General features: G+C 45.6%; 1 protein-coding gene across 2 annotated transcripts in view; it reads left to right on the forward strand.

Moving 5' to 3' along the window:
* Positions 1 to 27,885, forward strand: part of ASS1 (argininosuccinate synthase 1) — a 77,220-nt gene that overhangs the window by 28,473 nt on the left and 20,862 nt on the right. For both annotated transcript variants that reach the window (XM_083596478.1, XM_083596479.1), the window contains exons 9-12: positions 11,530 to 11,620; positions 14,925 to 15,009; positions 16,364 to 16,428; positions 23,559 to 23,690. In XM_083596478.1, coding sequence (XP_083452604.1) covers positions 11,530 to 11,620; positions 14,925 to 15,009; positions 16,364 to 16,428; positions 23,559 to 23,690 — 373 coding nt within the window. The remainder of the gene's footprint in view (positions 1 to 11,529; positions 11,621 to 14,924; positions 15,010 to 16,363; positions 16,429 to 23,558; positions 23,691 to 27,885) is intronic.

Raw genomic sequence — 27,885 nt, forward strand, 5'->3', positions numbered from 1 at the left:
TCTAAATAGGATTAGCATTGAATACAACCCAACAACAACAACATTAGTAAATTTATTTATCTATTTATAAAAAACATTTATAGACTACTATTTCATTTTTAAAAATCAAAGCAGCTTACAACAAGAACACATAAAACCATACATTAAAACCATTAAAAAATTAAAAAACAGACATCAGTTAACCATTATGGGAATATGTATTCTTAATTGCCTGCATAGGCCTGAAAAGTTTGCAGCAGGTGTTTAAAAGTTAAAACAAGCCACCTGCCTAATAATAGTAAAATGTATACAACTAAGGTTAATCCCAAGTAGATCCATTGAAATTAATGGACATAAGTTAGTTACATTTATTAATTTTAATGGATCTGCTCTGAGTAGGACTTGCATTGAGTGCAACTTACAACAACAATATCAACAACATATAGCATAATCTTATTGTGTGCCTGCTCTGAATCTCTGTGTTTTGATCATGGCAATGCAGAGAGGTGGAGCACAATAATTTGCCCCATAAGAAAGCTGCCTGTCATATCCCTGCATGAGTCCCTGCTCTGGACTTGCTTGCTTCTTGCCAACCCCTGTTGGGGATAGGCATTTCTGCAGCATCTTGGTATTGGGTGTCATTTCATTCACACACACCCTTCTCCAGCAGAATTAGCTACTCACAGAGGAGGCTGCCTGTTGAATCTCTGCACAAGTCAGCACTCTAGGCTTGTCACCAATTAATTGAAAAGGCAGGTGCAAGTAGGGGACTCAGGTAGTGGGGCTTGGGCTTAACTGAGTGTGGAGACATTGAAAACTGAGCCTTTGTGTGTGGGGGGGTGTAAAGTCAGAGGACTACCTCTAAATTTTAATAAAGACAGACAGAATTCACTTCTCCCAGGCGTTTGATGAAATCTGTAAAGTCTTTAAACTTGGTGGTAAGTCACCTCAGCACTGCCCCATGTTAGACGACCCACTAATAAATTAAAGATGATGAAATTCCCTCTCTGCAGAGGTGCTCCGGCCACCCTCATTGTACAGATATGCTGAAAATGTACCTCTGCACTCTGGCATTCAGCCACTGAGAAGTATATTTTAGGATCCATCCTATTCCTTTGCACAGCAAGTTGTTTTGACTGGGTTTGGATATTGGGTGGTATTCAGCTAGGTTTCCCCCATAGAAATTAACAAACACAACTAAGTTGGTCTGCTGCATTCATGTCCTCTTTGTTAGGGTTCCTACCTGTGAGAACCAAATGCTAGACTAGATAGGCCTTTGGCCTAATCCAGTAGCCAGGCTCTTTTGATGCTCTCCCTCCACTGTCAGAAGCAGGATGCCTCTGAATACCTGTTGCTGGGAATCACAGGTGGGGAGAGTCACCAGCGCACTCATATCCTGCTTGTGGGATTCCCATTGGGATGTCTGATTGGCCCCGTGAGAACAGGATGCTGGACTAGCTGGGACGTTGACCTGACACAGCAGGCTTTTCTGACAGTCTTCAGTCCATTAATTTCAATAGGTGGACTATGAGTGAAGCTTACGTGAATCCATTGCATTTCCACCTCTCTCCAGTCCACACTTGAATCTTGTGCTTGAAGAGTGAGGGTAAGAAACCTAATTAATGAATGATCCCCTGTTTTTCCTCCTGTGAAATGGGCATTTTCTGGTGCCCATAACAAAACCTTAAGTTTCTAGCTGTGTCCCTGCCCACCCCCACCCCCCTAAAAAAATAAAAAACAGTTCCTAGGGTATATATACAGAAATGTCTATATTCAAAACACACACTCGCTCATGCAACAAGCCCATCTGTACAAAAACCTAATGAAACAAGGTTATGACCCGCTCTAAAGCAAGAGAGATTGGATTCTCCCTCCCCCTTCGCTCCATTTCCCCCTTCCTAACGATATCTTTTACATCAAAGAAAAAAAAATGCTGCATTTTCATGTATGGGTCTGTTATTTTAACAACACACACACATGTACTCAAAATGCGTAAACGCAGAAGCCCAAATTATACGGGCGGCAGATTCCAATTTTACTCTGGCTGTGCTTTTCAGGAAGGCTTGATCATACTTATTTGGAAAGCAAGGAAGAACCTGTGCTCAGATCATGAAAAACTTTAGTACTCCAGGTTGGTGGGGTAGGTGGGGGGTGAGGGAAGCAGAATGAAGGCGGGTGGGAGAAGGGGGGATCAGGAAAGGGAGAGGTAAAAGCAGTGCTTTTTTCTGGGGGTACGCAGGGGTACGCATACCCTTAAACATTTTGTGTATCTAAGTTGGGCCTCATTGAGGGGTGGTATTTCAATATGAGTAGGAAAATGAGAGTACCCCTAAACATTTTTTTAAAGAAAAAAAGCACTGGGTAAAAGGCAGAGAAGAATTGAGTGTCTAGAAAAGGCACACATCTGTATGTGAAATATTTAAAACTCTTTAACCAAATGTCTTGAAAGCAAAGTTGGGTCTATAGTTACAATTCCCTAAACCAGGGCTGTTAAATAAAACAACTAAGTAGATTTTTTAAAAAAATAATTAAATAAATGCATCAACATGGCATTATGGGCTTCATTCCATCATTTGGGTACATGCTTTGGCTTATTCTGTTCCCCACTTAAAAAGAAGAAGGAAAATGCCCCAGTTCAAACAACATAGAGGTTTGCTATAGTATATCAATGCCTCCTTATTTATCCCACACCATAGGAGGGCTGGTCTTGGGATGTCATCTTTAAAGGGATGAAGGGGCAATGGGGAAAGAAAGAGGGTGGGGGGAGAGGGAGGGAGGGAGAGAGGGAGGGAGGAGGCTGGGTGATTGTGGGGAGGGTGTGTGTGCATGAAGAATCAGGGAGTGGGGCAAGAAGAGGAAAAAATTGGAAGTAAATGGTCCATGAACTAAAGTGTGATGTACAGCTATCGATGCTGCAAATGGTTTATTCATCCAGGGTTGATATTGTTGTGCCTGGGACTGAATGAACTCTTTTCAGGGTACCCATATGAAGTTAAAGCAAGTAAATTTCTATCTTCCGAGGTATTAGCTGCCTCATTGCTCCTCAATCGGGCCTCACAGAGGCAGAAAATAGCTCAACCATCTGTTTTCAAATCCCTCCGGCTGTCAGGTCTGGGGGGGGTCATGTCTGTTGGGGGGGGGGTGATGATGGCGAAAGGGGGTGGAGGAGGAGAAGACGAAGGGACAGGGTGTCAGCATATCAGCACCCTCTACTCTTCCCCCCTCATCTAACTCCTACTGCAACTCAAAACAGAGAGAGGTTTTCAGGGGGGGGGGGGAAGTAGCCTGAACACCCGCCGTTCATTTTGGTCCATGGAGATCTAGGGTGGCAGCACCCGCCAGCCCCAGCTGGCTTAGCCAACAGCCATGGCTGGTGGGAAGCATGGTCCAACAAGGGCTGGAAGGCTCACAGTTCCCGCAACATGCTGTACAGTCAGGACACCAGTACATTGGGGTGGAGAAGCTGGAGTTCTTCCATGATGGGGTGCTGCCGTGGTTGGAGGCAGTCATGCTTCTGAACACCAGTTGCTGGAAGCTACTGGAGGCAGGAGGGCTCTCGCGCTTGGGTCCCGCTTGTGGGCTTTCCCTTGGGGTGTCTGGTTGGTCACTGTGGGGCTGCTGGGCTAAGTGGGTCACTGCCCAAGGGCTCTTCATATGTTCTTATTCTCTGATGTTGTTGGACTCTAGTATGACCTAGTGGTCAGAGATGCTGGCAACTGGAGTTTCCCCCCACAAAAAAATGGAGCTAGACAATTAGGGATGGAAAAGAAATTGGATTCTTTTCTTCTTTAAAGCTATGAAATTAGGAGTGTGTGAACTGCAAACACAGCCATCCTTCAAAATTTGAACTTTTGAATCTGTACTTTCTGAATTTTGCAGTGCAGTTTTCCAACCAACCAATGTTTACAATTTTGTAATACTGCGGGTTCCTTCCCCTGTTCACATTGCTCAGCAACTCCACCTGCCCTCTACCAAAATCTCACCCCTTGCCAACACATTGCCCCTCCCTTTACACCTCACCTTTGCACCCCTATCCCCTCATAGCTCTGATGAATTTTCAGGAGATGGTTTTTATTATTATTGCAAATTGCTGCAGGAATCTAGAGGACTGAATTTAATATTGGAAAAATGAGAAACTGAGAGGACCGGGACAACTGATCCCTCCCTCCCTCCCTCCCTGATCCCTGAAATATAGAAAAGAGAGAGGCGTGTTTGTCACACATTCCTATACCTAGGTTGCACATTCTCTGGGATGGTTATGGTGCAGCGGACGTCAGCATCAGGGCCTTGTTCAGAGTCCAGCCTGGGGGCTCACAAGCCCAGCAGTGACTGGTCCATGAGTGCCCAGGGGCTGGTGAAAATGTGATCTCCAGAGGACAATATGTCCAGAGGGAGATTCCTAAAATGTGAGCTGGACCCCAGTGCTTCCAGGGGTTGAGCTTCCCAAAATGTCTCCCAGCAATGAATCAAAAGAGAAACAAAGGCAGGATTCTGTGGCCGTAACTCCAGCTTCATTCAGGGGATATGGCCCACTGTTTTTTGTTCATGGGTCCCCAGAAGCCCAAGGACATCTGTGGCAGATTTCGATCTAACTAAAAGTGGGGCCTGCCACAAAATGTTGCAGCATGCACTTCCCTTTTTGCAGGAGTGCTCCTCTTTAGGGTTCTCGCTAGCCATTAGCCCTTCCAAGATATAGCTGTTGCTGCTTAAGCAGACATCCTTTCGCCATTTTTATTTCCCAAAATGACATCTCATGAGAACTGATCATGCTCAGAATTCAGGGCACATGTTTAATTTGGGGTGCATGTTTGGCCCCACAGATGTTATCTTGGTACACTTTAGATTCCCCCAAAGTATGCCAGTACATCTCCTTTTGTCCTCAGTGGACTCCTTTCACCTCAAATTTCATTCTAGTATTTGGTGTTGGTGGGAAGAAGCTTTCCATCATGGTGGTAGAAAGAGTTTTTGTATTTGTTTTTTGTCCTTTAATAGCACTGGAACTTGGAAGTGTGTGTGATGGGCTAGAGGGGCTCGATGGTCCTTTGCAGGCCCCAATCCTCACCACCAAGCACCAACCAGGCAATGGCTCCTGAGGAGATCATATGTGGACACCACAAGGAGGGTCCACCGATGTTGGAAGGAGCAGGGTGGGGCCCTTCCATTCACCAAGATTATGGTAGGGAAGGGCCCCAGTTGCAGGACCTCAGCTAGAATGAAGGGTGCAGAAACCTGGAGGGTATAAAAAGCCTCACAGTAGGGAGAAAGCAGGTTGTGGAAGACCTCATTTCTCAGCAAATTTTGGTTTGTGGGCCTGCAATGATGCAGTTGCGATGCAGTTTGGAAAAGAAGAGCCTCAGACTACAACCTCAAGGCTCTATTACTGCAATGTGCTCTAGGTAGGGCCTCCTGCAGGCCTGGTTTGGAAAGTGCAGATGGTACAGTATGGGGCGGTCAGGCTGCTGATGGGGGCACCTAGTCAACAACATGGGAGACCCTTGTTAGAACAGCTGTACTGGCTGCCCATCAACAACTGAGCCAGGTTCAAGTTGTTAATTTACAAAGCCCTGAACAACTCTGGTCCAGGGTACCTTGGGGACGGCCTGAACCTTTATATCCCAGAACGACCACTCGTTCTTGCAGGAGCATTGCAAGTCATTTCCTGAGTTGTTGAGTTTCATCTGAAAACAAAAAGAAACTGAGCCTGGAGTGTCATGGCCCCAGCCCTTTGGAACTATTTGCCAATAGAGATTCAGCAGGGACCTTCTGTTTTAACTTTTAAACGCCTGCTGAAAAAATTTCTATTCTGCCCAGCCTTTGTAGGCTATTAAGGAAATTTCTTTCTATAGTGAGTTAATAATCTCTGATTTTTTAAAGTGTTTTTTTAAAAAAATGTATATAGATATCATCATTGCAAGCTGCTCTGCTTTTTTTGATGGTATAATTTTTTTTATTACTATAAGGAAATAAATAATTGCTGAGGTCATCTGCATCCCAGCTACCTGAGAAACCTGGAAAAGATCCTATCTTCCAGCACTGGGAATATATTCCATTGGGAGCTTCATTGACCAAAATGGAGTTGCACCCACTTTTTGTTGGTGAGGGAGTTCAATCTGTAATGTTTAAATAATTTAAGCTGCACATCTCCCCACTGCTCCATTTCCCCCCCTTATGGCTGCCCCCATGCCTTCTCCTTGGGCACTCCCATCTGCTGGTGGTGTCTGCTTGATGGGATAAATGTTCTAGTTGGACCACAGCCAGGGGCTCTTTGTACTAAGTGGAAGCCTTTCCCAGTGACTTGAACAGCTTCTGATCCAGGGGGCTGTGTGTATATGAGGGGTTTCCTTGGAAGACCCTACACACACACACACCCTGAATAAGGATGTAGGAAGCTGCTGTATTACTGAGTCAGTCCATCTGGCTCAGTATTGCCTGTTCTGACTGGCAGCTGTGGCTTTCCAGGTTTTCAGACAGGGAGGCTCTCCCAGCCCTACCTTGAAGAAACCAGGGACTGCTGGGGACTTTCTGTGTAGAAGGCAAATGCTCTAATGCTGAGCCACAGTACCTTTGGAGAAGAATTATACCTCAGTGGTGGGTCATCAGAGGTGAATCTCTGCTTTCATGAACAACCAAATTTTCTAGTCCCTATGTGGTACTTGAAAGAGCTTGCGGAGTATCCAGTCCTTCTGCTTCTGAATTAGAGAAGGGCTGGACACTCCACAATTAAATAGGAAGGCATAGGAAGAGGCCAGCTCACCCATGAGGCAGGCTGAGTCAGCCGCCTCAGGTGGCGGAAGCCCAAGAGGAGGCATCCCTGCAGGGACCCTGTCCACATCATCACCTCTGCTGGTGGCAGAGAAGTGTCTCCAGCAACAGCTCTGACCCAGCAAGATCTCGGGAAAACTCACCGGAACTGACTGTCGCTGCCTCCACTTTGCTGGCACTGCCACACAACCCGCGCAAGGGAGACACCTTCCCATTTCATCTTTGATGGTGAAATGGGACATGCCACTCCTGCATAGGAAGTTGCCTTCTCCTGAATCAAACTGTTGGGTCCATCTAGTTCAGTGTTGTCTTTCCACAGTCCTACCTGGAGATGCTCAGGGTTGCACCGGGCACTTTCTGCATGCAACACAAGCTCTCTGCAATTAAGCTGCAGGCCTTCCCCTGAAAATGAGTTAAGAGTCTAGTCCTTAAGGTTCTGAATGAAAGGCTGATTTAAATGGGGACATAAGGAGCTGCCTTATACTGAATCAGAGCCCTGGTCCATCTAGCTCAGTACTGTCTATGCTGACTGGGAGTGCCTCTCCAGAGTTTCAGGCAGGAGTCTTTCCCCAGCTCTACCTGGAGATGTTGGGGATTGAACCTGATGCAGAAGCAGAGGCTCCACATTATTCTAAATCATGCAGGGGAACTGGATGGGCTAGTACTGCCTCCAGCAACAGGTAAGAATGTAATAGCTTCATTTAGTAATCATTGCAATAGCTTTTGACAGGCTTGATCTCCAGTGCATCTGTCTAAACCGTTTCAACCAGCGGTGGAAGCCTCCTTATTTCACAGGGGATTTCTTAACCATGCACCATGCAGAATGAATACTTCCTTTAGCCAGCCCTGAACCTACTACTGCCCTTGGGCTGATCTTATTGTAAAAAGAACCCTCCTAGATCAGAATTCTTCATTGGGAGCCATGCCCACATTTTAATATTTTAAAATTTGTTTCATGACATCGTATTGCTGTTAGCTGTTCTGAGCAACGTTTGTGGAGAGGTAGTTAGTAGGCTGGTTTTTTTAAAAAAAAATCTTCATCCGTGACTCTTTAAGGAATTGGGGCTTCCAGCAAAGACAAGAAGAGAAATTAGGTTCAGTTGAGCTCACATTTTAATTCAAATCTACCTCATTTGAACTTCCTGAAAACAGAAGCACAGTGATGCTTTGAAATATGTGTGTCTTCAGATTCTGTGCTGTGCAGTTCGGCAAGCAAATAATGTGTCTGAAAGTATGCATGAGGAAGTATGTATGAAAATGCATGCATTAGTGAAAATTAATCTTTATTAGGGAGCATTTTCTAGTATCATTATAGAAAATGGCTTGGATAAATGTGCATTATGCAGTATACTAGTATGGATTGTCTGATGCTGCATGGGAACCAACAAATACGGTGATTTTTTTTAATGGGCAGTATAGTTTGTGAGTTTTGTACTGACCCACCAAAAACTGGGCAAAGTCATGGTGAAGTCAAGTTTTGGTCCACCATCTTGATTCAAAATGACGTGTTGACAAAAGCCACCTACTCCTGCATTCATGCCAAGTATATCTCAAGAGGCATCCAAATGCATAGAGAAGCGACAGGCAGACAGACAGACAAGCAGACAAACAAGTAGACAGACCACTTTTTAAAAATATATAGTACAGTGGTACCTCAGGTTACATACACTTCAGGTTACAGACTCCACTAACACAGAAATAGTGCTTCAGGTTAAGAACTTTGCTTCAGGATGAGAACACTCTGGTGGCGCTGCGACAGCGGGAGGCCCCATTAGCTGAAGTGGTGCTTCTGGTTAAGAACAGTTTCAGGTTAAGAACTGACCTCCGGAACGAATTAAGTACTTAACCCAAGGTACCACTGTACACACATGTTAAAAAATGCACCTTTAAATTTGGCAACTGATGCATAAATGTGGCAAACTAAACTTTTAAGACTGGGAGGGGAGTGAAACCAGCATGGACAGATTGGTTCATCGCTAGGTCCCTGGAGATGGGAGACAAGGGGTTTCTCAGTGGACTTGATGCAAACCTGTGTCAGCTGTACAGTTTATACAGCTAGAGATGTCACCCACCCTTTCTCAAACTGAATTTATCTTTTCAAACCCCTGTAAACGTCAAGCCACCCTGCATTCGGGCCTAGATGTTGTGCACAGTTCCGCTGTCCAGCCGTTGGCGTAACATGACGCCTCAGAGTCGGAGGCTGGCCCAGGAAAGAGCTGGACTCTGTGAAATTGCAAAGCCAGCAAGTAGACAGAGGAATTTATTTCCACATGCCCAGAGAGATTCCCTTATTCTCTCTCTCCCCCCCTTCTCTTCTTCAGCTCCACCCCCCACTTACTGCATGCCCGCAAATGTGGAAATTCATCAGAAGCCCCCGAGGCATAAACTAATTATGGGAATGTTGTTGCTCTTTTTCCCACCAGCCCGGTTTTAAGAGATAAGACACCCCTGTGCTGTAAAAATCTGGTGAGGGGGGTGGAAAAATATATATACATAAAGGTTGATGTGTTTTGAAATGGCTTTTTTGCTTTGTTCCTCTATTTCCCCCCTGGGTGTATTAACCTTGGGGACACCGTCAAAATGCACAGTCTCCCAGAGCACCTGCTGGGGTCAAGGCTAGTCATTAGTTTTTCGGTCAGTGCAGAATAAACCCCATTTCTCTCCCTCTCCCTCTCTTTGGAAGTGTATGGGGTTCTGCCTCTATCTTTTCCCTCTCTGCCAAAGTCGCATTCCCCCCACCCTCCGCCGTTTTCCCTGCCTGACTTGTTCCTCCATAGCTATTCCACCTCCAGCTGTGGGGGCGTCAAAGGAAAAGATGAGATCAAGTTGAGGGGAAAAAATTGTCTGATTCCCCACAAGGCCCTTTGTTCCCAAACACCTCCGGTGCTCTCATTTTGCAAAGGGTGGCAAAATAATAATAAAAAATCCCAACCCTTCCTTTGGCAGGGTTTCTTTCTTTCTTTTTTTGCTGCCTGAGCAGTCTTAGGCTTTTAAAAAGGTGTGTGTGTGTGTGTGTGTGTGTAAAGGTTTGCGGATTGCATGCATAGGAGGCTGGGAAGTTGTCAAAGGGAAGTTGTTAAGAACTCCAAGGAAGCTTCCATGCTCAGGGGAAGTATATCTCTGAATGCCCGGCCACCACACTGTCTCACGATGCTAGAACTTGTGGACATCTGATGAAGCTGAATGTTGGAAGATTCAGGACAGATTACAGTAAGTCCTTCTTCAAGCAGCACATCGTTAAACTATGGAACTCACTCTTGCAGGAGGCAGTGCTGACCACCAACTAGGGTAGCTTTAGAAGAAGATTGGACGAATTCATGGAGGAGAAGGCTATCAATGTCTACTAGCCATGGTGACTCTGCTCTGCCTCCATAGCAGGAGGCAACAGACCTTCCAAACACCAGTTGGTGAAACCCTGCTTGTGGGTTTCCCACCAGCATCTGGTTGTCCACTACATGGACCATTGTCCAGATCCAGTAGGTTCTTCTTATGCTTTTATGTTCCTGTGTTAAAGCCATTAGCAACTCCAATGAAGCCCCCATGACCAGAGGCAAGATGCCAGGCTGCCATGCTCAGAAGGCCTTTGGGTTTATTCATAAGATCCCAGAGGTATTCAGCTGGACTGCTGTTGGGGAGAGACTGCTGGCTAGTCCTTCGTCTGATCCAGCCAAGGCAACGCTTAGTTTCTTAAAAGGAAGTTCTGGCCAGGCAACTCTACAACATCAGATTGTCCCAACTTGCCCATAGCCACTGATGTAAGGACATAAGAAGAGACCATCTAATCCATCTTCCTCACAGTGGCCAACCAGATGCCCCAGTGGGAAATGCACAAGCAAGCACTTGATTGCACCAGAAACACTCTCCCCACTTGTGCTTCCCAGCAATTGGTATTCAGAGGCTTCTGACAATGGAGGAAGAACATGGATTTGTATGATAGTCTTTTTGAAGTCATCCTAGTTGGTAGCCATCACCACAGCCTGCAGGGAATGTTGTAATGTAGGCAGGACCATGTGAGTGTGAGAACACAGGACATGCTGGTCCACAGCAGCATAGCGTGGGGGGGCACAAGGGCAGTTGCCCCAGGTGCAAAATTGTTAGGGGTGCAAAATTTCAACACTTGGTGCTGCCTCAGTACAGCTGCATGCTTCCGTAGCTGAGCTCCATTGAAAATGGCTTCTCCATGCAAACCAGGAAGTGACCTTTCCAGACGACAGAACAGCTTTTTTTCTTATATCTGCAGCTGCGATCTCCCTGGGTGATGCAGATGCCATTAGGCAGTTGAATGTGCATGCATACTCTGTCCGTTTCCCTCCTTCCCCCTACTCTCTGTGTGGCCACCAGGCACTGGTAGCCCATGCTATGCCACTGGCATAGAAGATATTTTTTCTAAGCCTCCCCCCAGAAATTTTATTTGTTCACCCCTTTCCCCCTGAAAATGAGCTGCATTCAGCAGAACATTCCCTGCAGTCCTTGTGTGCGGTTGACAACAAATCATGAGTGGACATGTGTTGACGATATCACAGGCACTAGCCAGTAGGTGCCTGCACAGTCATCTCTCCTCCCGCCCCTGGTTTGAACTGATCAAAGCCACCCTGAACTAATTTTAGAGCTCACCCTGGGTCAGAAACAAATGTATGCTTGTACTGTGAATGCCAGGAGGGGTTTTCCAAACCACACCTTCCATTCCTGTCTTCACTCCCAAATTTCCAGGGCTTAGGTGATTTGCATCCAGTGTTGCTAACACTCATTTCTCTCTCTGTCTCTCTCTCTCTTCTCTCTCTCTTACAGAACCAGGCACCCCCTGGCCTTTACAAAAGGACAAGAGACCCTGCTACAGCCCCAGACACTCCAGACATCTTAGAGATTGAATTCAAGAAGGGTAAGGACAGTCTTTTTGCAATGCTGCATTGTGGCCACATTCAGAAGAGTGAGTACAGTTCTGGTCACAACATGTAAAACAGGGGTCAGCAAACTTTTTCAGCAGGGGGCTGGTCCACTGTCACTCAGACCTTGTGGGGGGCCCGGACTATATTTTGGGAAAAAATAATGAATGAATTCCTATGCCCCACAAATAACCCAGAGATGCATTTTAAATAAAAGCACACATTCTACTCATGTAAAAACACACTGATTCCCAGAATGTCCGCGGGCTGGATTTAAAAGGCGTTTGGGCCAGATCCGGCCCCCTGGCCTTAGTTTGCCTACCCATGATCTAAAATAAAAATGTGTTGTAGGCTTGGAAATGGTGCAGAAAAGGACACTCTAAATCAGGGGTGCCCAAACTTTTTTCAAAGAACATGCGTGAGGGCCGACCAAAGTTGTTGAGTTCTTTTGAGTATTGAAGTTGCTGAGTTTTTACCCCAGGACGTATACTGCCACGGGGGCCAGATTACATTGACTGGTGCACCACATTAGGCCTCCAAAACAGACTTTGGACATGCCTGCTCTAAATAGTCAGGGGGCTTGGAGCAAGCTTTGAGATGAGGCTTTGGTGCTTTTCAGTAGAGTTTGTTAACATATGAATCCAAAGGCCATCAAACAGAGTAATCAGATGATGGGAAATCAAGCTTTGGTTGATCTACTGATTAAGAACCTAAGAGACTGTTGGATCAGGTCAGTGGCCCATCTGGTCCAGCATCTTGTTCTTAGAGTGCCCAACCTGATGCCTCTTCTGAGAAAAACTCAAAACAGGACCAGAGCCCAGGGGCACTATCTCTTCCTGTGGTTTCCAACAACTGGATCAGAAGCATTACTTCTTCTGAACATGAAAGCAGAGCAGAGCCTTTGTGGCTACTAGCCATTGATAGTCTTCTTCATGAATTTGTCTCTTAAAACTATCCAGGTTGGTGGCCTTTACTGCCTCCTGTGGGAGTGAATTCCAGAGTTACTATGTGCTGCATGAAAATCCCTTTTCTTTTATCTGCCTTGAATCTTCCAACATTCAGCTTCATTGGATATCCACAACTTCTGGTGTTATGAGGGAGAAAAACGCTTTTCTGTATCCATTTTCTCCATGCCATGCATAATTTTATCATTGTCTATCATGCTGCCTTTTTTCTAGACTAATAATAATAATAATAATCCCCAAAGCTCCAACCTTTCCTCATAGGAGAATCGCTTCAGCCCCTTGATAATTTCCAATTCTTCAATATCCTTTCTGAGGTGAGGTGACCAGAGTTGTACACAGTATTCCAAACACTATCACACCATAGATTTTTATAAAGGCATTATATCCACATTTTAATTTTCAATTCCTTTCCTAACGATCCCTAGTATTAAATTTCCCTTTTCCACAGCCACTGTGCACTGGGCCGACATTTTCATAGAGCGATCCACTACGACGCCAAGGTACAATATAGTTAATAGCCTGATCAAAGCACAAATAAATTAACCGGTAGGGAAAGCGAAGGCCCATCAATGGATTCTCCCTCCATCACCATGTGTCCACGCAGCATCCCTACTGGACGACACAGAGTGATGCAGTGAGGTTTAATAACTCACTCTGTGTTTTGAGAGAAAGGCATGCTCTGGCACCCACAGAAACCCACACGCACCCACATGCTACCCTCCTTTCGCCTGCAAACACATCCTTGTTTTACCCCCTAGTTAATTTATTTGAAGTTCTAATCTAATTATTAACTATTTTAAAAGGGATAAGCAGCTTTCCTGGACAATGCCTGCACTCCTCCAGGCGGGCCACGTCCGATCGCTGTCCGAAAAGGCTACAATAGACCGAGAAAGACGATGGCGAGGAGGTGCTGACGGCTGTGCTGACCAGAAAGAGATTTAGGGTTCATTATCGCCGGGGCTTACATTTAATAGTCATTTACAGCCGAATTCATAAACCCTCCAGTCTCCTAGCCCACTTTTTCTTTCCTGTGTATGTGTGTGTAAGGCGCAGGGGGGACAACAAAAAAATAAAATATATAAATGGGTTTAGAATGGAGACGCTGACAGGCAGCCTTCACCACACAGCGGGCCTTTTGTAATAAAGACTAGAAAGGAAGCTATTGAATCCTGATTAGTGACTGATAAAGCTCTATATGGTAATGAGGAGGGCAGATGGAAGAGAGATTAGCCTCTGAACAGGCTCACCGGCCTCCCCCCACTGCCAAGTTTTCCCCTATTTTTCTTTTATGGGTCTCCCACCCTCTTCTCCACCTCCCCACACATCTCCCCTGTGTCCTGCTTCCGTATACATTTATTGCTCATTTTATACTGGGGGGGGGGGGAGAGAAGAAAAGAGTGGTTTCTTTCTCTTTCAGTCACCACCTTGGGCTCTTCATGTCTTTCCCTCATGCTCTTAAAAAGAACAGAAAATAATATTTCTTTCTGTTTTGGTTGCCACACCTCTGGGCTTCCCACTCTCGGGGTTCCCGCCACTTCCCCTCACTGTCACCCTCTTAAAAATAAAATGAAAGTAAGCGTATTCTTGAATTCCCTGAGAATCTTCTCGGTCTTTGGCCACAAACAGTCCCAAGTCAAGCTCCCTATTCATTCCTGTCAGGTGGATAACTGGGGACATGTGCGGCATTTGTCCGCCAAATGGATGTTAACAGGGGCCGTGCGCTGTGTTTTCACTTGCGCCTCAGTTTTCCCGTCCTTTCTCCTCCTCCTCCTTTTTTAATTGTGGGGTGGGGGTGTAGAGTTTGTCCGCCGGGGCTGAGTCTCGGTAGCTGGTGGAACAGAAGGTGCGACGGGCTGAGACAATGAGGGAGCGTGAAATTTAATTAGTCGAGGCCTTACCCGCAATTTCAAGCTCCTCAAAAAAAAAAGAGGTGGGGGGGAATAGACGGGCGGGTGGGAAGGGGCAGTTGTATGTGGGAGGGGGGAAACTTTTATTGCCTTAAAAAAAAAACCCCACCTCTTTTCTCTCAGGGCTTTTTTTCGGCCTCGTATTGTGTGAGGGTTCACCCGACCCCGCTTTTTAAAGGGGGAAAAAAACACCAGAGCCTTCTGAGCGGAGCAGCTTAGCCATGCCTTTTTAAGAAGTTATTTAGAGTTCATATCTGTCACATCTATTTAACACGTCCAGGGTGATGTTTTAAAGAGGCGCTCTTGACATTAATAAGGGGATTTCAAAGTCCAGTTCCCCTGTTACCCTCCCTGCCCGTCTGTTTCCTGTGCCGACTTTCTCTCCCCCACCCCGTCCATCTCCATGTCCCTTTTCTCTTGCCTGACAGGTGTCCCCATCAAGGTCACCAATGTCGAATACGGCACTGCTCACCATTCGTCCCTCGAGCTCTTCGTTTACCTGAATGAAATTGCGTAAGTTTCCCCGTCTGTGTTGGCCCCATGGAAGGATGAAGGGAGAGTGAAATTCATTTTGGTTCATGTTTAACATCAGACCTGGCTTTCTGGAACAATACATGAACCACAAACGCAGCCATCCTCTGAAATTTGCCCTTCTCCCAATTTTGCACTGTGGTTCTCCAGCCAGTTAATGTGCCCCAAAATGCATCAAATAGGATAAAGCGTGTGTAAGAAAAGGAACATATTTACTGAAGATAACATACAAAAATGCATTATATTACCCGGATTAAAATGTCAAAACGCAATATTTAAAACAGTTTAAAACACCTTACAATCACAAAAATAAGCTGGGTCCAATATATATATATACCTCATATAAGGCAGTGTTCCTGTGAGAAAGAGGGAGAGGAAATATACATGTCCCTCCTTGTCCTTCTTGTTTATTACCTGCCCTTCACCATAAAGACCTAGGGTGGGTTACAGCCATTTAAAGGACATGCAAGTTCGAAACAACTTGCAATCATAGAAATACAGTGGGCCCTAAAAATATACACCTCAGGTGTCAAAGGCTAGGACGAAGAGGTGTGTCTTTAGCATTCCCTGGAAGCTGTATAGTGAAAGTGCCCGACACATCTCTGTGGGGAAGGAGCTCCACAACTTAGGGGCTGCCACAGAGAAGGCCCTCTCCTGGGTGTCTGAGGGTGGTGGAACAACCAAGAGGTCCCCGTCTGCCAGTCTTGGCACCTGGGATGTTATGTAGGGAAGGAGGTGACCTTTCAGGTATATGGGGCCTGAGTTGTTTAGGGCTTTCAAAACACTAATGTAAACACTTTGAATTGGGTCTGGAAACAAACTGGCAACCAGTGCAGCTGATTTAAAATGGGAGGAGGGGTATGTGGGTTCTAAATTTAACCCCATCCACTGAACCTGGCACCAGCTGAAGTATTGGAGTCATGTTCCAGGGCAGCTCCACACAGAGCACATTGCAGTAATCCAATTTGGAAGTTTCTAGAGCATGGAGTACAGTGGCTAAGTCATCTGTCCAAAAGGGGTCAAAACCCTTGTACCCAGCCATCCTGTGAGAGACCTTTGCCCTTTCCCTTTCCCATCATCCTTTGCTTCTGGTGTTTTGCACTGCCTTGCCTGCAGGTTTAGAAAAACATAGAACCATGGAATTTTTTAGAGTTGGAAGGGACCCCAAGGTCATCTCTTCCAACTACCTGCAATGCACGAATCCAAACAGATCATACATAGCAGCTGGCCATCCAACCTCTTCTTATAAACCTCCAAGGAAAGAGAGTCCAGCATGTATTGTGGGAGTCTGTTCCATGCCTGTGAGCATTGACTCTCGCCTCCTTCCTCTCCACAGTGCCAGGCATGGTGTTGGGCGCATTGACATCGTGGAGAACCGGTTCATCGGAATGAAGTCTCGAGGTAAGCATTGCTCTTTCTGGACTTGCAAAGCTGCAGCTAAACCCAGACCTGACACACTAATTTGAGCTCCCTATATCAGAAGGGAAGGGGGCTCCCTACTATGTTGGCTTGCCTGGATGTCAGGATCATGTGTGGAGGCCCTGCTGGTGGTGCCACTGTACTTTGAGGCCCACGGATTGTGGTGTATGGGAGTGCCTTATTGGTGGTAGGCCCAAGAAGTGCCCACTCTTTGGAGGTGGGCCTAGCAACATTGCTGTACTCCTTGTTGATTAGTCATGCACCTCTTTGAGATGCACCTCTTTGCCTAAGTTTTTGGAAGCGGTTGAGTTGTTTAAATCTGGTTGGAGATCTGGCCCTTTGGGACCAAAAGGTTCCCTACTCCTTGCCTAATTATTGGGCTGGTGTTGGCTATAATCCAGTAACACACAAGCTGTACTTCCATTTCCTCCTTTTCTGAACCTTGGAAAGGACAGTGACAGAGCTTAGTGACAGAGCATCTGTCTTGCAAGGAGAAGGTCTGAAGTTCAATCCCCAGCATCTCCAGGTAGGATTGAGAGAGAGTTCCTGCCTGAAACCCTGGTGAGCTGCTGCCTGTCAGTGTAGACAATATTGAGCTAGATGGTCTGACTCGGTATAAGGCAGCTTCCTGTGTTTCCCCCAGATAAGGGACAACGTCTAAACCTTCTTTTCTGAGGTCACTCAAAACTTGAAGCAGTCTGTTCCAATCATTGCTCCTAATAGGTTGGAAACAGTATGGTGTGGTGGTTAGAGTGTTGGACTAGGACCTGTGATACCAGAGTTCAAATCTCCCACTTGCCATTGAAGCTCAGCCTAACCTACCCCACTGGGTTGCTATGGGGATTAAATGAGGACTATGACCTGGGAGTCCAAGGTTCAAATCCCTGTTTGGCTGCGTAGCTCATTGGGTGTGACCTTGGGCCAGTCATTGCCTCTCAGCCTATAGCTTACCTCACAGGGCTGTTGTGGAGATTAATTGAGGAGGCGAAGAACCACATCTACCGCTTTGACCTCCGAGGAGATAAAAGGTGTTCTATAAATGCATTAAATAAATTTAATAAAAGTAATAAATAAATTGATAGCCTGGATAGCTCAACCGGTTAGAGCGTGGTGGTGATGATAATGCCAAGGTTGCAGGTACAAGCCTTATATAAGACAGCTGCATATTCCTGCATTGCAGGGGGTTGGGCTAGATGATCAACAGGGTCCCTTCCATCTCTATGATCCTATGATTCTAAAGAATTGCAGGTGGGGTGGTTGAAGGTATCATTGACTATGGTGTGAACGCTCACCCCAATATCAGCAACGGCGAATGGGCTTTGTGAGGGGCAGATGTTGAGTCATGCTTGCAGCTCAGGAAGTGCCATTCTTTCAGATCCTTCAGCTCCCTTGAAACAATTTCTCCCTTTCTCCTACCAAACTCCCCACAGATCTCTAGGAGCGGCTGCAGGAATAGTGAATGGCATGTCTCTTTTATGTGGGTGCCCCCTAGAGGTGAAGGTTTTCAGAGGAGAATGTTTCAGGATGAAAACTACTGATTTTGGCAGTAGGGATACATGCGTGTATGTGTATGTGTGTGCTTGGGGAGACGTCTGGTTTTCTCTTCTTCGTAAAACAACAACAACAAATCTTTTAAAAGATATGTTATTCAAACCTGTTGCTATTTCGACACTGCTTTTTTTTGGCCCCATCTGCATTGTGTACTTAAAGCACTGTGGTACCACTTTAAACAGCCATGTTGTTTAGTTGTTTAGTCGTGTCCGACTCTTTGTGACCCCATGGACCAGAGCACACCAGGCACTCCTGTCTTCTACTGCCTCCCGCAGTTTGGTCAAACTCATGTTGGTAGCTTCAAGAACACTGTCCAACCATCTCATCCTCTGTCGTCCCCTTCTCCTTGTGCCCTCCATCTTTCCCAACATCAGGGTCTTTTCCAGGGAGTCTTCTCTTCTCATGAGGTGGCCAAAGTATTGGAGCCTCAGCTTCAGCTTCTGTTTAAACAGCCATGGCTCCCCCCCAAAATTCTGGGAACTGTACTTTGTTTAGGGTGCTTGGAATTGTTAGGCAACAATCTATTCTCCTCTTGGAACTACAATTCCCAGAGTTCTTTGGGAAGAGGGATTGACTGTTAAGCCAGCCTAGGAGGCAGAGCATAGCCATCATGGCTTGTAGCCATTGATAGCCCTCTTCTCCATTAATTTGTCCAATCCTCTTTTAAAACTATCCAAGCTGGTGGCCATCACTGCCTCCTGCAGGAGCAAGTTCCATAGTTTAACTATTTGCTGCATGTAGAAGTCCTCTCTATTATCTGTCCTGAATGAATTATCTGCCCATGAAGCTAACAATATTCATCATCATTGGATGCCCATGAGTTCTAGGGTCATGAGAGGAGGGGGGAAGAAACACAATTTTATTAACTTCTAACATGTCACCTCGTTCTCCAAACTAAAAAGTCCCAAATGCTGCAAACTTTCTTTATAGGGGAGTTGTTCCTCCAGATCTCTGCCTCCCCAACTCTTTTCTCTCAGTTGGTTTGGATTTCCTCACACCAAGAATACTTCAAAAAGGATAGAGTAAAAGAAAACATGGATTGAAGAAGTGAAAAGTGTGAGAAGGCAGTGATTTGGAGGAGAGCCTCATATGGACCACAGAGACTTAATGGAGGCCCATGAAGCTAACTGTCCACATTAAACGACAAAAATGTTTCAGCTCTTAGGAACTCTTGACATGAGTGCTAGGGGCTGCCAGAACCTCAGTTTCCCCTAAATCTTGCAGGATTTGTGACTTTTGCTTTGATATAAAAATATGTGGTGTTTAGCATTAGCCGGAAAAACAACCAATAATAAATTACATGTAACAAAATGCTTGGAGGTCCCAGAAAGATTTTAGGCTCCTTGGTGGGATTTTATCTCATAAAAAACAAATGGGGATGCACAGGACTTTGTCTCCTCAGTACAATGTGAAATTTGGCTTACCTGATGCTCTTAAGTACTTTGGCAAGCTAAGTCTCTCCCAGTTATACTATGCTGCCGTTTTGTAATTCTATTTATTTCTATTTTATTGATTTGTTTATGTCCATAAGTTACTATTTTTTTAATGGCAGTCTGGGTGAGGTCACTGTCGTACTATGAAACTCGTTCCCATAGGAGACAGAGATGACCTCCAACTTGGATAGCTTTAAAAAAGGATTAGACAAACACATGATGGGAGGAGAAAACTACCAATGGCTACCAGCAGTCAGATGTAGCAATGGATCTGAATACCAGTTGCTGGAAAGCAAAGGAAGGGTGAATACTCTTGTTCTTGTGTCCTGCCTGTGGAATTCCCTTGAGGGTCTGTGGTTGGCCACTGGACTGGATGGATTCCCTTTGGCATGACCCAGCAGGCTCTTCTCGTGATTTCATGTATGGAAGGGGAGAGGTTTCGCCCTCCTTTCATGCTCCGGAGTGCGCTGGAGTTAGTGCCTCTGGTTACAGAGTGTCACAGGTGGATTGCTGTCAAGGCAGCCGAAACAGCTTTGCTGGAGGTAAACAGACAGCCGAGGTTACAAATTAGAAATTTTTAAGTAGCGGCAGCTGTCTTTTATACCCCCCCTCCTCCCATCACCCCTCCAATCCTCGTCCACTTTCACGGCAGCAATTACGGCGTGATTGAAATGCCGTGAGCCACGCATCGCTGACACCTCTGTCTTTTTCCTGTAAACATGGAGAGATGAAAATAGACACTTGGAGCGGCGGTGAGTGTCACTTTGAAGGTGGCTCTTGTCTCCTGTGCGGCGACGCAGGACGGGCGCCTGTCATTTTCCTCTCCCCCACGCACGGTGGATCGTACTTCGACTGTCAAGAAGAAAAAAACCCCAGCTTCCAGGCCTACAGTCTTTGTGGCTTTGGGTTCCTGTCACAAATCAAACAAAAAAAAAAAAAAGAGAGAGAACTGGGGAGGCAGACAGACAGAAGAAAATAATCCATTTCTAACACTCCCTTTTTTCTTTTAGAGAAATGTGTGGGGCAATATGGAGGGGGAGGGCTGCCCAGGGAGGAGGAATGGGTGGATGAAAGCTTATATATACACACAGAGAAAACCAAGCTTTTTATCTGTCCAAATTAACTTTAACATCTTCTGAGGAAAGGAGAAGACAGATTAATTGGAGTGGATTAGGGTTACTGCGCAGATTTGGTGATATGAGGCTACCCTTGTCTTGCCACAGATATTTTTGTTTCTATGTTGCTGTTTCTTAAAAAGCCCTCTGTGGTGCACAGGGGTCAGCAAACTTTTTCAGCAGGGGGCCGGTCCCTCAGACCATGTGGGGGGCCGGACTATATTTTGGGGGGGAAATGAACGAATTCCTATGCCTCACAAATAACCCAGAGATGCATTTTAAATAAAACACACATTCTACTCATGTAAAAACACCAGGCAGGCCCCACAAATAACCCAGAGATGCATTTTAAATAAAAGCACACATTCTACTCATGTAAAAAATGCTGATTCCTGGGCTGTCTGCGGGCCAGATTTAGAAGGCGATTGGGCAGCATCCGGCTCCTGGGCCTTAGTTTGCCTACCCATGGTGTAGAAGAACATTTTTATTCTGCTGCACACTCAAGGGATTAAGGAACAAGGATGGTCTCTCTCTCTCTCTCTCTCTCTCTCTCTCTCTCTCTCTCTCTCTCTCTCTCCATCCCCTCCACCACATTCCTCTCTTCCTTCGCATTGCACCAGTGCAACTGTCTGCCATGTGTCCTTAGCCCTGTCACTTAACCACTCCCAAACATTGCAAGCTCACTTGGAATTGCAAATGCTGAGGGGAGAATTTGGAAACCTTCTAGTGAGATTCCTTTGACAGTGTGTGTCCACCTACTTTCCACCCACCATTCCTTCCCATGGAGCTCCTCTTTAAGTGGCTCCTGGGGTTTTCACACTGCCCTCTCCATCCTCCCAGGATTACAGTAATATAATCTTGGGACCCTGGCCAGTGCCATCATTGGATCAGACCAGTTCCTCATAGCTCTGTGAGGCAGGGAAGTGGGATGTTTTTCAGCCTCTGGACCACATTCCCTTCTGGGCAACCTTTTGAGGGGTGCAGGCCAGCGGTGGGTAGAACCAGAGGCCTGAGTGGGTGAACCAATGGATGTAAATTTTGGCTTTGTACAGTAGGCTAGTTTGTAGACATGCTAACTCACCCTTTCCCTATGTTCCATCAAGCCAACAAGAGTTCAGAGACACACTTCCATCCATCCAGGCAAATAACACCTGGAGGTGTGAAGCAGGGCCACTGAGGGGTGTGGACTGGGGACACTTCCAAGGGCCAGGTAGAAACTCATGGAGGGCCACATTTTGCTCCTAGGCCTGAGGTTCCTCTGCCCTTCTGTAGAAACTTTCTTAGCTTCTTGGGCTGTGAAGATCTGTGAGCAAGAGTCTACAAACATCAAGACTTGGTAGGTCCAGCTGGTTCCCCATCAAACCAACCTGTGAGACATGAAAGGTCTTTGATCTCCTGTCCATGGCATGAATTTCTTTTTCTCCTCTTTCTCTGTACATCAAAAGAGATACATCAAGGTGTCAGGCTTCCCCCCAGTCTTTCTGGGTTGGCAAGATCATAGCCTAGTGGCAGAATATCTGCCTTGCATGCAGAAGGCCCCAGGTTCAATCCCCAGCATCTCCAGGTAGGGCTGGGATAGATCCCTATCCAAAATCCTGGAAAGCCACTGCCAGTCAGTGAGGAAAGTACTGAGTTAGATAGGAACTCTTCTGCTAGATGGGAGTGAAAGTGGACCAGGAGTAGAGCTGGGAGAGAAATATGATTCAATTGATGTATAAAAGCAAAATTATCTAATTCACACTTTCTGAGACAAAATGCAAACTGAAATGCAGCCCTCCTTTAAGATTTGTGCGTCAGATACAGATAAAGGTGACCAAAATGATCAATGGGATGCAGCAACTCCTTTCTGAGGAAAGAAAGGTTGCAGTATTTGGAACTTTTTGCTTTAGACAAAAGGCAAGTGAGAGATGACAGGATAGACATTTATAAAATGATACAGGGCATGGAGAAGGTGATGGGGAGAGAGTTTTTATCCCCTTCTTATAATGCTACAAGTTGTAGAGATCCCATGGAGCTTTAAAGGCGAAAGATTTGTGCGATCTGAAGAAAACCCAGAGTAGCCCATGAAGCTGACTGTTGGAAGATTCAAAACAGATAAAAGAAAATCCTTCTTCATGCAGCTCATAATTATACTATGGAACTCGCTCCATAGAATGCCTTTCTCAAGGCTGTTATTTATGTACACTTTTGCCACTTGTAATTTTTTGCAAGCAACTCCCCCTTCCCCACGCAATGCATTTCCTTGCGTTATTTCCACACATTTATTCTATTTCATTCTGGTCATGGAACCTGCTTTGCATGGATGGATTTCAAAGGAAAGCTGTGTTTTATGCATCATCTTGCTACAAACAGAACACAAGGTAAACCGCATGTTAAAATGTGGACTCCGAATGGACATTCTCCCATATCCCCTAAACTGAGTTAAGCTTGGTGATGAGGAACAGATTGTGGCGGGGAGTCTGGGTTGGCAGCCCCCAAGTGAAGGTAGATTAAAACTACCGTCCCCCCCACCTTCTCAGGTACCCTCCATTTTTTGTCACAGCTGAGACGGGAGAGGGGCTTTCACTTCTTCTTCAGTGGAACCATGTTGCGGGGCGGGGGGAGCGAGGGGGAAGGTTTTCTTCCAAACCCCCACGACTTTGCCCCGCGTGGCTTGTTTAATTACAGGTTTTCAGGCACAGACCGGTGGGCTTGCTTCAGTGGGGGGAGTCGCCTCCAAAACCCTGTCATTTAGCCTCGTTGGAGTGCCTCTTCAAAGAAGGGAATCTAGAAATTTTCTCCGCAAGGTGCGGAGTGGACTGTCTCGGCCTCAGCATGACTATAATGACACATGCATTTTACGGCAAGCTGAGAGTGAATGGAGCCAGGACTGCGGCTCCTTCTGTCAGCCAAATCATTATTTTTTGTCATTTCCTGACAGTTTGGGTCTCATTCATTCCTCTCCCCCTCCCCCTCTTCTCTTCTCCCCCCATCTTCTTTCTTTCTTTCTCCCCCTGCCTCGTGAAATGGCTAGGTATCTACGAGACTCCAGCGGGGACCATACTGTACCACGCTCATTTAGACATTGAGGCCTTCACCATGGACCGGGAAGTGAGGAGAATCAAGCAAGCGTTGGCCTTGAAATTTGCTGAGCTGGTGTACAATGGTATGTAGCACCAAACAAACAAACAAACAAACAAAAAAACATTTTCCTTCCAAGAGTGCCTCTCTCTGTTTTTCATTTATGCTTTGGTATAAAGCAACAGAGGAAGTCTGCATCTTAGATGTCGCTCACTACCATTGCTTATTCCTTGTATTTTAGGGGTGGCTCAGTTACCCAGATAAATTTAACCTAGTTCTCTCCTCGCCACACACACACACACACACACACACACACACACACACACAGAGTTCAAGGTATAAGCAACTGTCAGTCCACACTTTCATGTTACATCTTTCTTTCCAGATTTCATATGAAATAAGGCCCATAACATTTGTTCCATTAACTAGTTAGGTTTTCTGTTGCGGGGCAGGAGGGAGACTCACAAATTTAATCTACTAAGATTAACATCATATTTCAGTTGTTTTAATCTGCCCTGGGACCTTAAGGTGAAGGTCAGATAATAAATGGTAACAAAGGCAACAACAGCAACAATATAATAAGTCAGTTTAAAACAAACAAACAAGAAATTAAAAAACTATAAGTTCAGTGGTACCTCAGGTTAAGTACCTAATTCGTTCTGGAGGTCCGTTGTTAACCTGAAACTGTCCTTAACTTGAAGCACCACTTTAGCTAATGGGGCCTCCTGCTGCTGCTGCGCCACTGGAGCCCGATTTCTGTTCTCATCCTGAAGCAAAGTTCTCAACCTGAAGCACTATTTCTGGGCTAGCGGAGTCTGTCACCTGAAGCGTCTGTAACTTGAAGCGTATGTAACTTGAAGCGTATGTAACCTGAGGTACCACTGTAATCATAACATATATGGAGTGCTTGTTGGGGGGTACTCAAAGGTATGCTGTACTGGCCCCTTTTTTCCTCAAAGAAAAGCACTGGTTAAAAATGTGGCGCTTACTGTAACAACTTCATGGTGAGTACCAGCAGCCGTTTATCTAGAAGAAACGCACTGTATATATCTTTATATGTGTTTTTGTGTGTGTATTACAAGGGATTCTAAAAACCAAAGAAGGCAATCACCATCCTTGTATTTAACTGTTTGCTCTTTGCTAATTCTTTTTTGGGTTTTTACCCTGACTTTCAATGAAATGTTTTCAAGGAGGCTATTTGAGGAGGATGTATCGCAAAGTGTACAGGAAGAAGAAAAAAGGGGGAAACCAGAAAATTTTAAAAAGAGGCGTTTCCCCTTCTCTTCCTCCCAAAGAAGGGGATGCCTCTTCTCATGATGATGTGCTTCATGTTCAGATATCTGAGCATGTGATAAAAGCATGCTTTTTGCTAACTCTTCTTTTTATCCAGCATCTGCAAGTGCAATACTGATGGAACAATTCAAAATCAGACTGTGATTTCAGTGATTGGCTAACAGCCTTAGTAAACCTTCCTATCTGCAATATGGTGCCATGTCTGAACCTGTGGCCTCCCAAAGCCCTCTCCTGACACAGCCAGTGACCAGGTTATGAAATAGATAATTCCCAGCCACAAGTCACCATCTGGAGAACAAAGTCATAATTCCCCACCTGGGATGGTTGAGGGATTCCATTTTGATGTGAACGGGCCTGATCCATGCTTCTTCAACTAAGGTGAAGATTGGAATGCAGATCTCCTTTTGCAGGGCTCTGAATCTTGCAATGCAGTCCTTGGCTTAAAACACACACAAAAGGACCAAAATGTGTTAAAATCCGTATTTTGGGGAATAAGATGCATCTAGAAATGCATACATTGAGACCCTAGCATTTTGTGCTAATAATTTGGTGTTAAATATGAATTTAGGTAAGTGCCTAGATCTTGGGGTCTGCGGATATCTTGGAAGTGCTCACTGCATCTCTCCTGTTAAGCATTTGCAAATATTCTATCCCTTTCAAGGGAAACAGCTTTATACTTGAGCACCATGAGTAACTGATGTAGTTCCTGAGTCTCTGTGTGTAATTGACACACTTGCTATTGTTACATGCCACCCCTATCTTCTTCAGCAGTGTAGGATTCCAGAGGTTGCCGGTGCATTTTACCCAGAGCTCATGTTTCCTTTCAGACAATGAGGCACAGCAGAGACTGTGGTGTCTTTATGATATATGGTTTATTCACACATATATACAACCTGAACCTAGATGAAGCGTTTGCAGAGCATTCACTTCCCAAGAGGCCCTAGCCAAGCACAGCATTGGATTCAAAGAACAGCTGAAAACCATGCTCTCTGTCTCCTTTTTATCAGCTTGCCACTATCAGCCAACATCATGTTCTGCCCCGCCTTTCTCTGCTTTCCAAACTGCTTGCAAACCTAACATTATCCTCCTGTTTGCTTACATCACCCACCTGGAAATCCTAAACTACTTTGGTCTCTGCCCTCCAGCACACAGCTGGAGTCTGCAGTCTTCAATCTCTCTTGGTGGTTTCCTTGACCTTACTCTGCTTCGTTCCTTAAGAATTAGGGGTGACTTGTACCCACAAAACTCTGACATCCCAACAAATCTGGAACTCTCTGTCTGGTCCTCTGACCTCTCCCTAGGCCACAATCCCACCAGCTCTGTTTTGCGCCTTCCTCACGTGTTTATAGCCTGGCTAGACAGTGTGTCCTTCCTTTAGCTTGCTGTATGGAGGACGGAGAGTTGTGTGTATAGAAACTAGCCTGCTGTACAAAGGTAAAGAGTTGTCATCAGTACCAGTCCTATTCAGACGCATTGAATTTGCTAGGCATAACTAAGTTGCATTACAGTCCATGGGCCTGATCTATGTTGAACTCAGTTGGAGACAACCCAAAATCGACATCCCATTGCTCCACCCAGTTTTGTCTCTGATCTGCCCACCCCACCACGGACACCTGCCCCTCAAGGGGGTGCCCAGAAGGGAATGTGGCCCTCAAGCAAAAAAGTTATTTTCTCTTGAGCTTAGATGGCTATAGGGAGTGGTTCTCGTCTGGTGACACAGCAGCTCCGGCATGTTTTTCATACAGGTTTTTTAAAAAAATAAATAAATAAATAAATATAGTTTTTCAAAACAAGTGAAACAATGAAATTTCAGTAAAACAGTTTGAAAACAATTTTTTCAAACATTAAAAAAAAAATAACTAAAATAATCGATAAGCTAAAAACCACATCGAAATGCCTGTCAGCATTCTACATATCTGGAGAGGCTTGCCTAAATAAAAATGTTTTTAGCAGGTGTCGGAAAGACTACAGTGAAGGCACCTGTCTTGTGCCAATAGGCAGGGAGTTCCAAAGGTTGTGTGCTACTATGCTAATAGATCAAGTTATTGGAAATGCAGAATGAGTGTTATGGAGCACCAATAGCTTTGCCTGTTCCACAGGTCCAAACTGCCCCCTTTGAAGAAAGCTGAGGATAATCAGAGGCCATTCCAACAGTAGTAAAGTGCTTGGCTTCCTTCCGTTAGAACACCACCCCTTTAAACTGTGAGCAGCTCTGCTTGAGAGACGAGACTCTAGCCTTCATGAGACCATAAGGCTTTAGTTGAGCTGGATCAGTATCTGCCTTCCCTGGCAGCTCTCTGGGTTCCCGAAAATCTGATTCCCCTCCTGTAGTCTTGCTTTCTTGGAAACTGGCAAGCACTCTATGAGTGGAACAAGTTTGCTCTTGCTGCTGGACAGCTCCCTGCTGACGCTCCATCTCCCCCAGGTCTTTCCAAGTTCCCTGCAGTACGGAAGGAAGGCCTGAGGACTTCCCAATGCTGATTGGACTCCAGCTCCCATCAGCTCCTGCAGCCAATGTGGTCAGGGATGATAGGAGTTGTAGTTGAGTAACAAATGGAGAGGCCACAGGCTCTTCCCTGAAGGCTGAAAGCATGGCTAATGTAGGCCCATTAATTTAAGAATATAAAAAGAGCACTGCTGGATCGGGCCAATGGCCCATCTAGTTTAGCATCCTATTCTCACAGTAGCCAACCAGATGTCTGTGGGAAACCTGCAAGCAGAACCCACAAGAGAACTCCTTTCCTGTGTTTTCCAGCAACTAGTATTCAAAAGCATTGCTGCAGCCTAAAGTCCTGGAGGCAGAGCTTAGCCATTGTGGCTAGTAGCCCTGGACAGCCTTATCCTCCTCCTTGAATTTGTCCAACCCTCTTTTAAAGCCCTCCAAACTGGTGGCTATCACCACTCCCTGCAGGAGCAAGTTCCATAGTTTACATAACTCTTTGCTGTGTGGAGAATGACTTCCTTGTATTTGTCCCGAATCTTCCAAC

The sequence above is a fragment of the Podarcis filfolensis genome, assembly GCF_964270895.1.
Source record: "Podarcis filfolensis genome assembly, chromosome: Z".
NCBI classification, from domain to species: Eukaryota; Metazoa; Chordata; class Lepidosauria; order Squamata; family Lacertidae; genus Podarcis; species Podarcis filfolensis.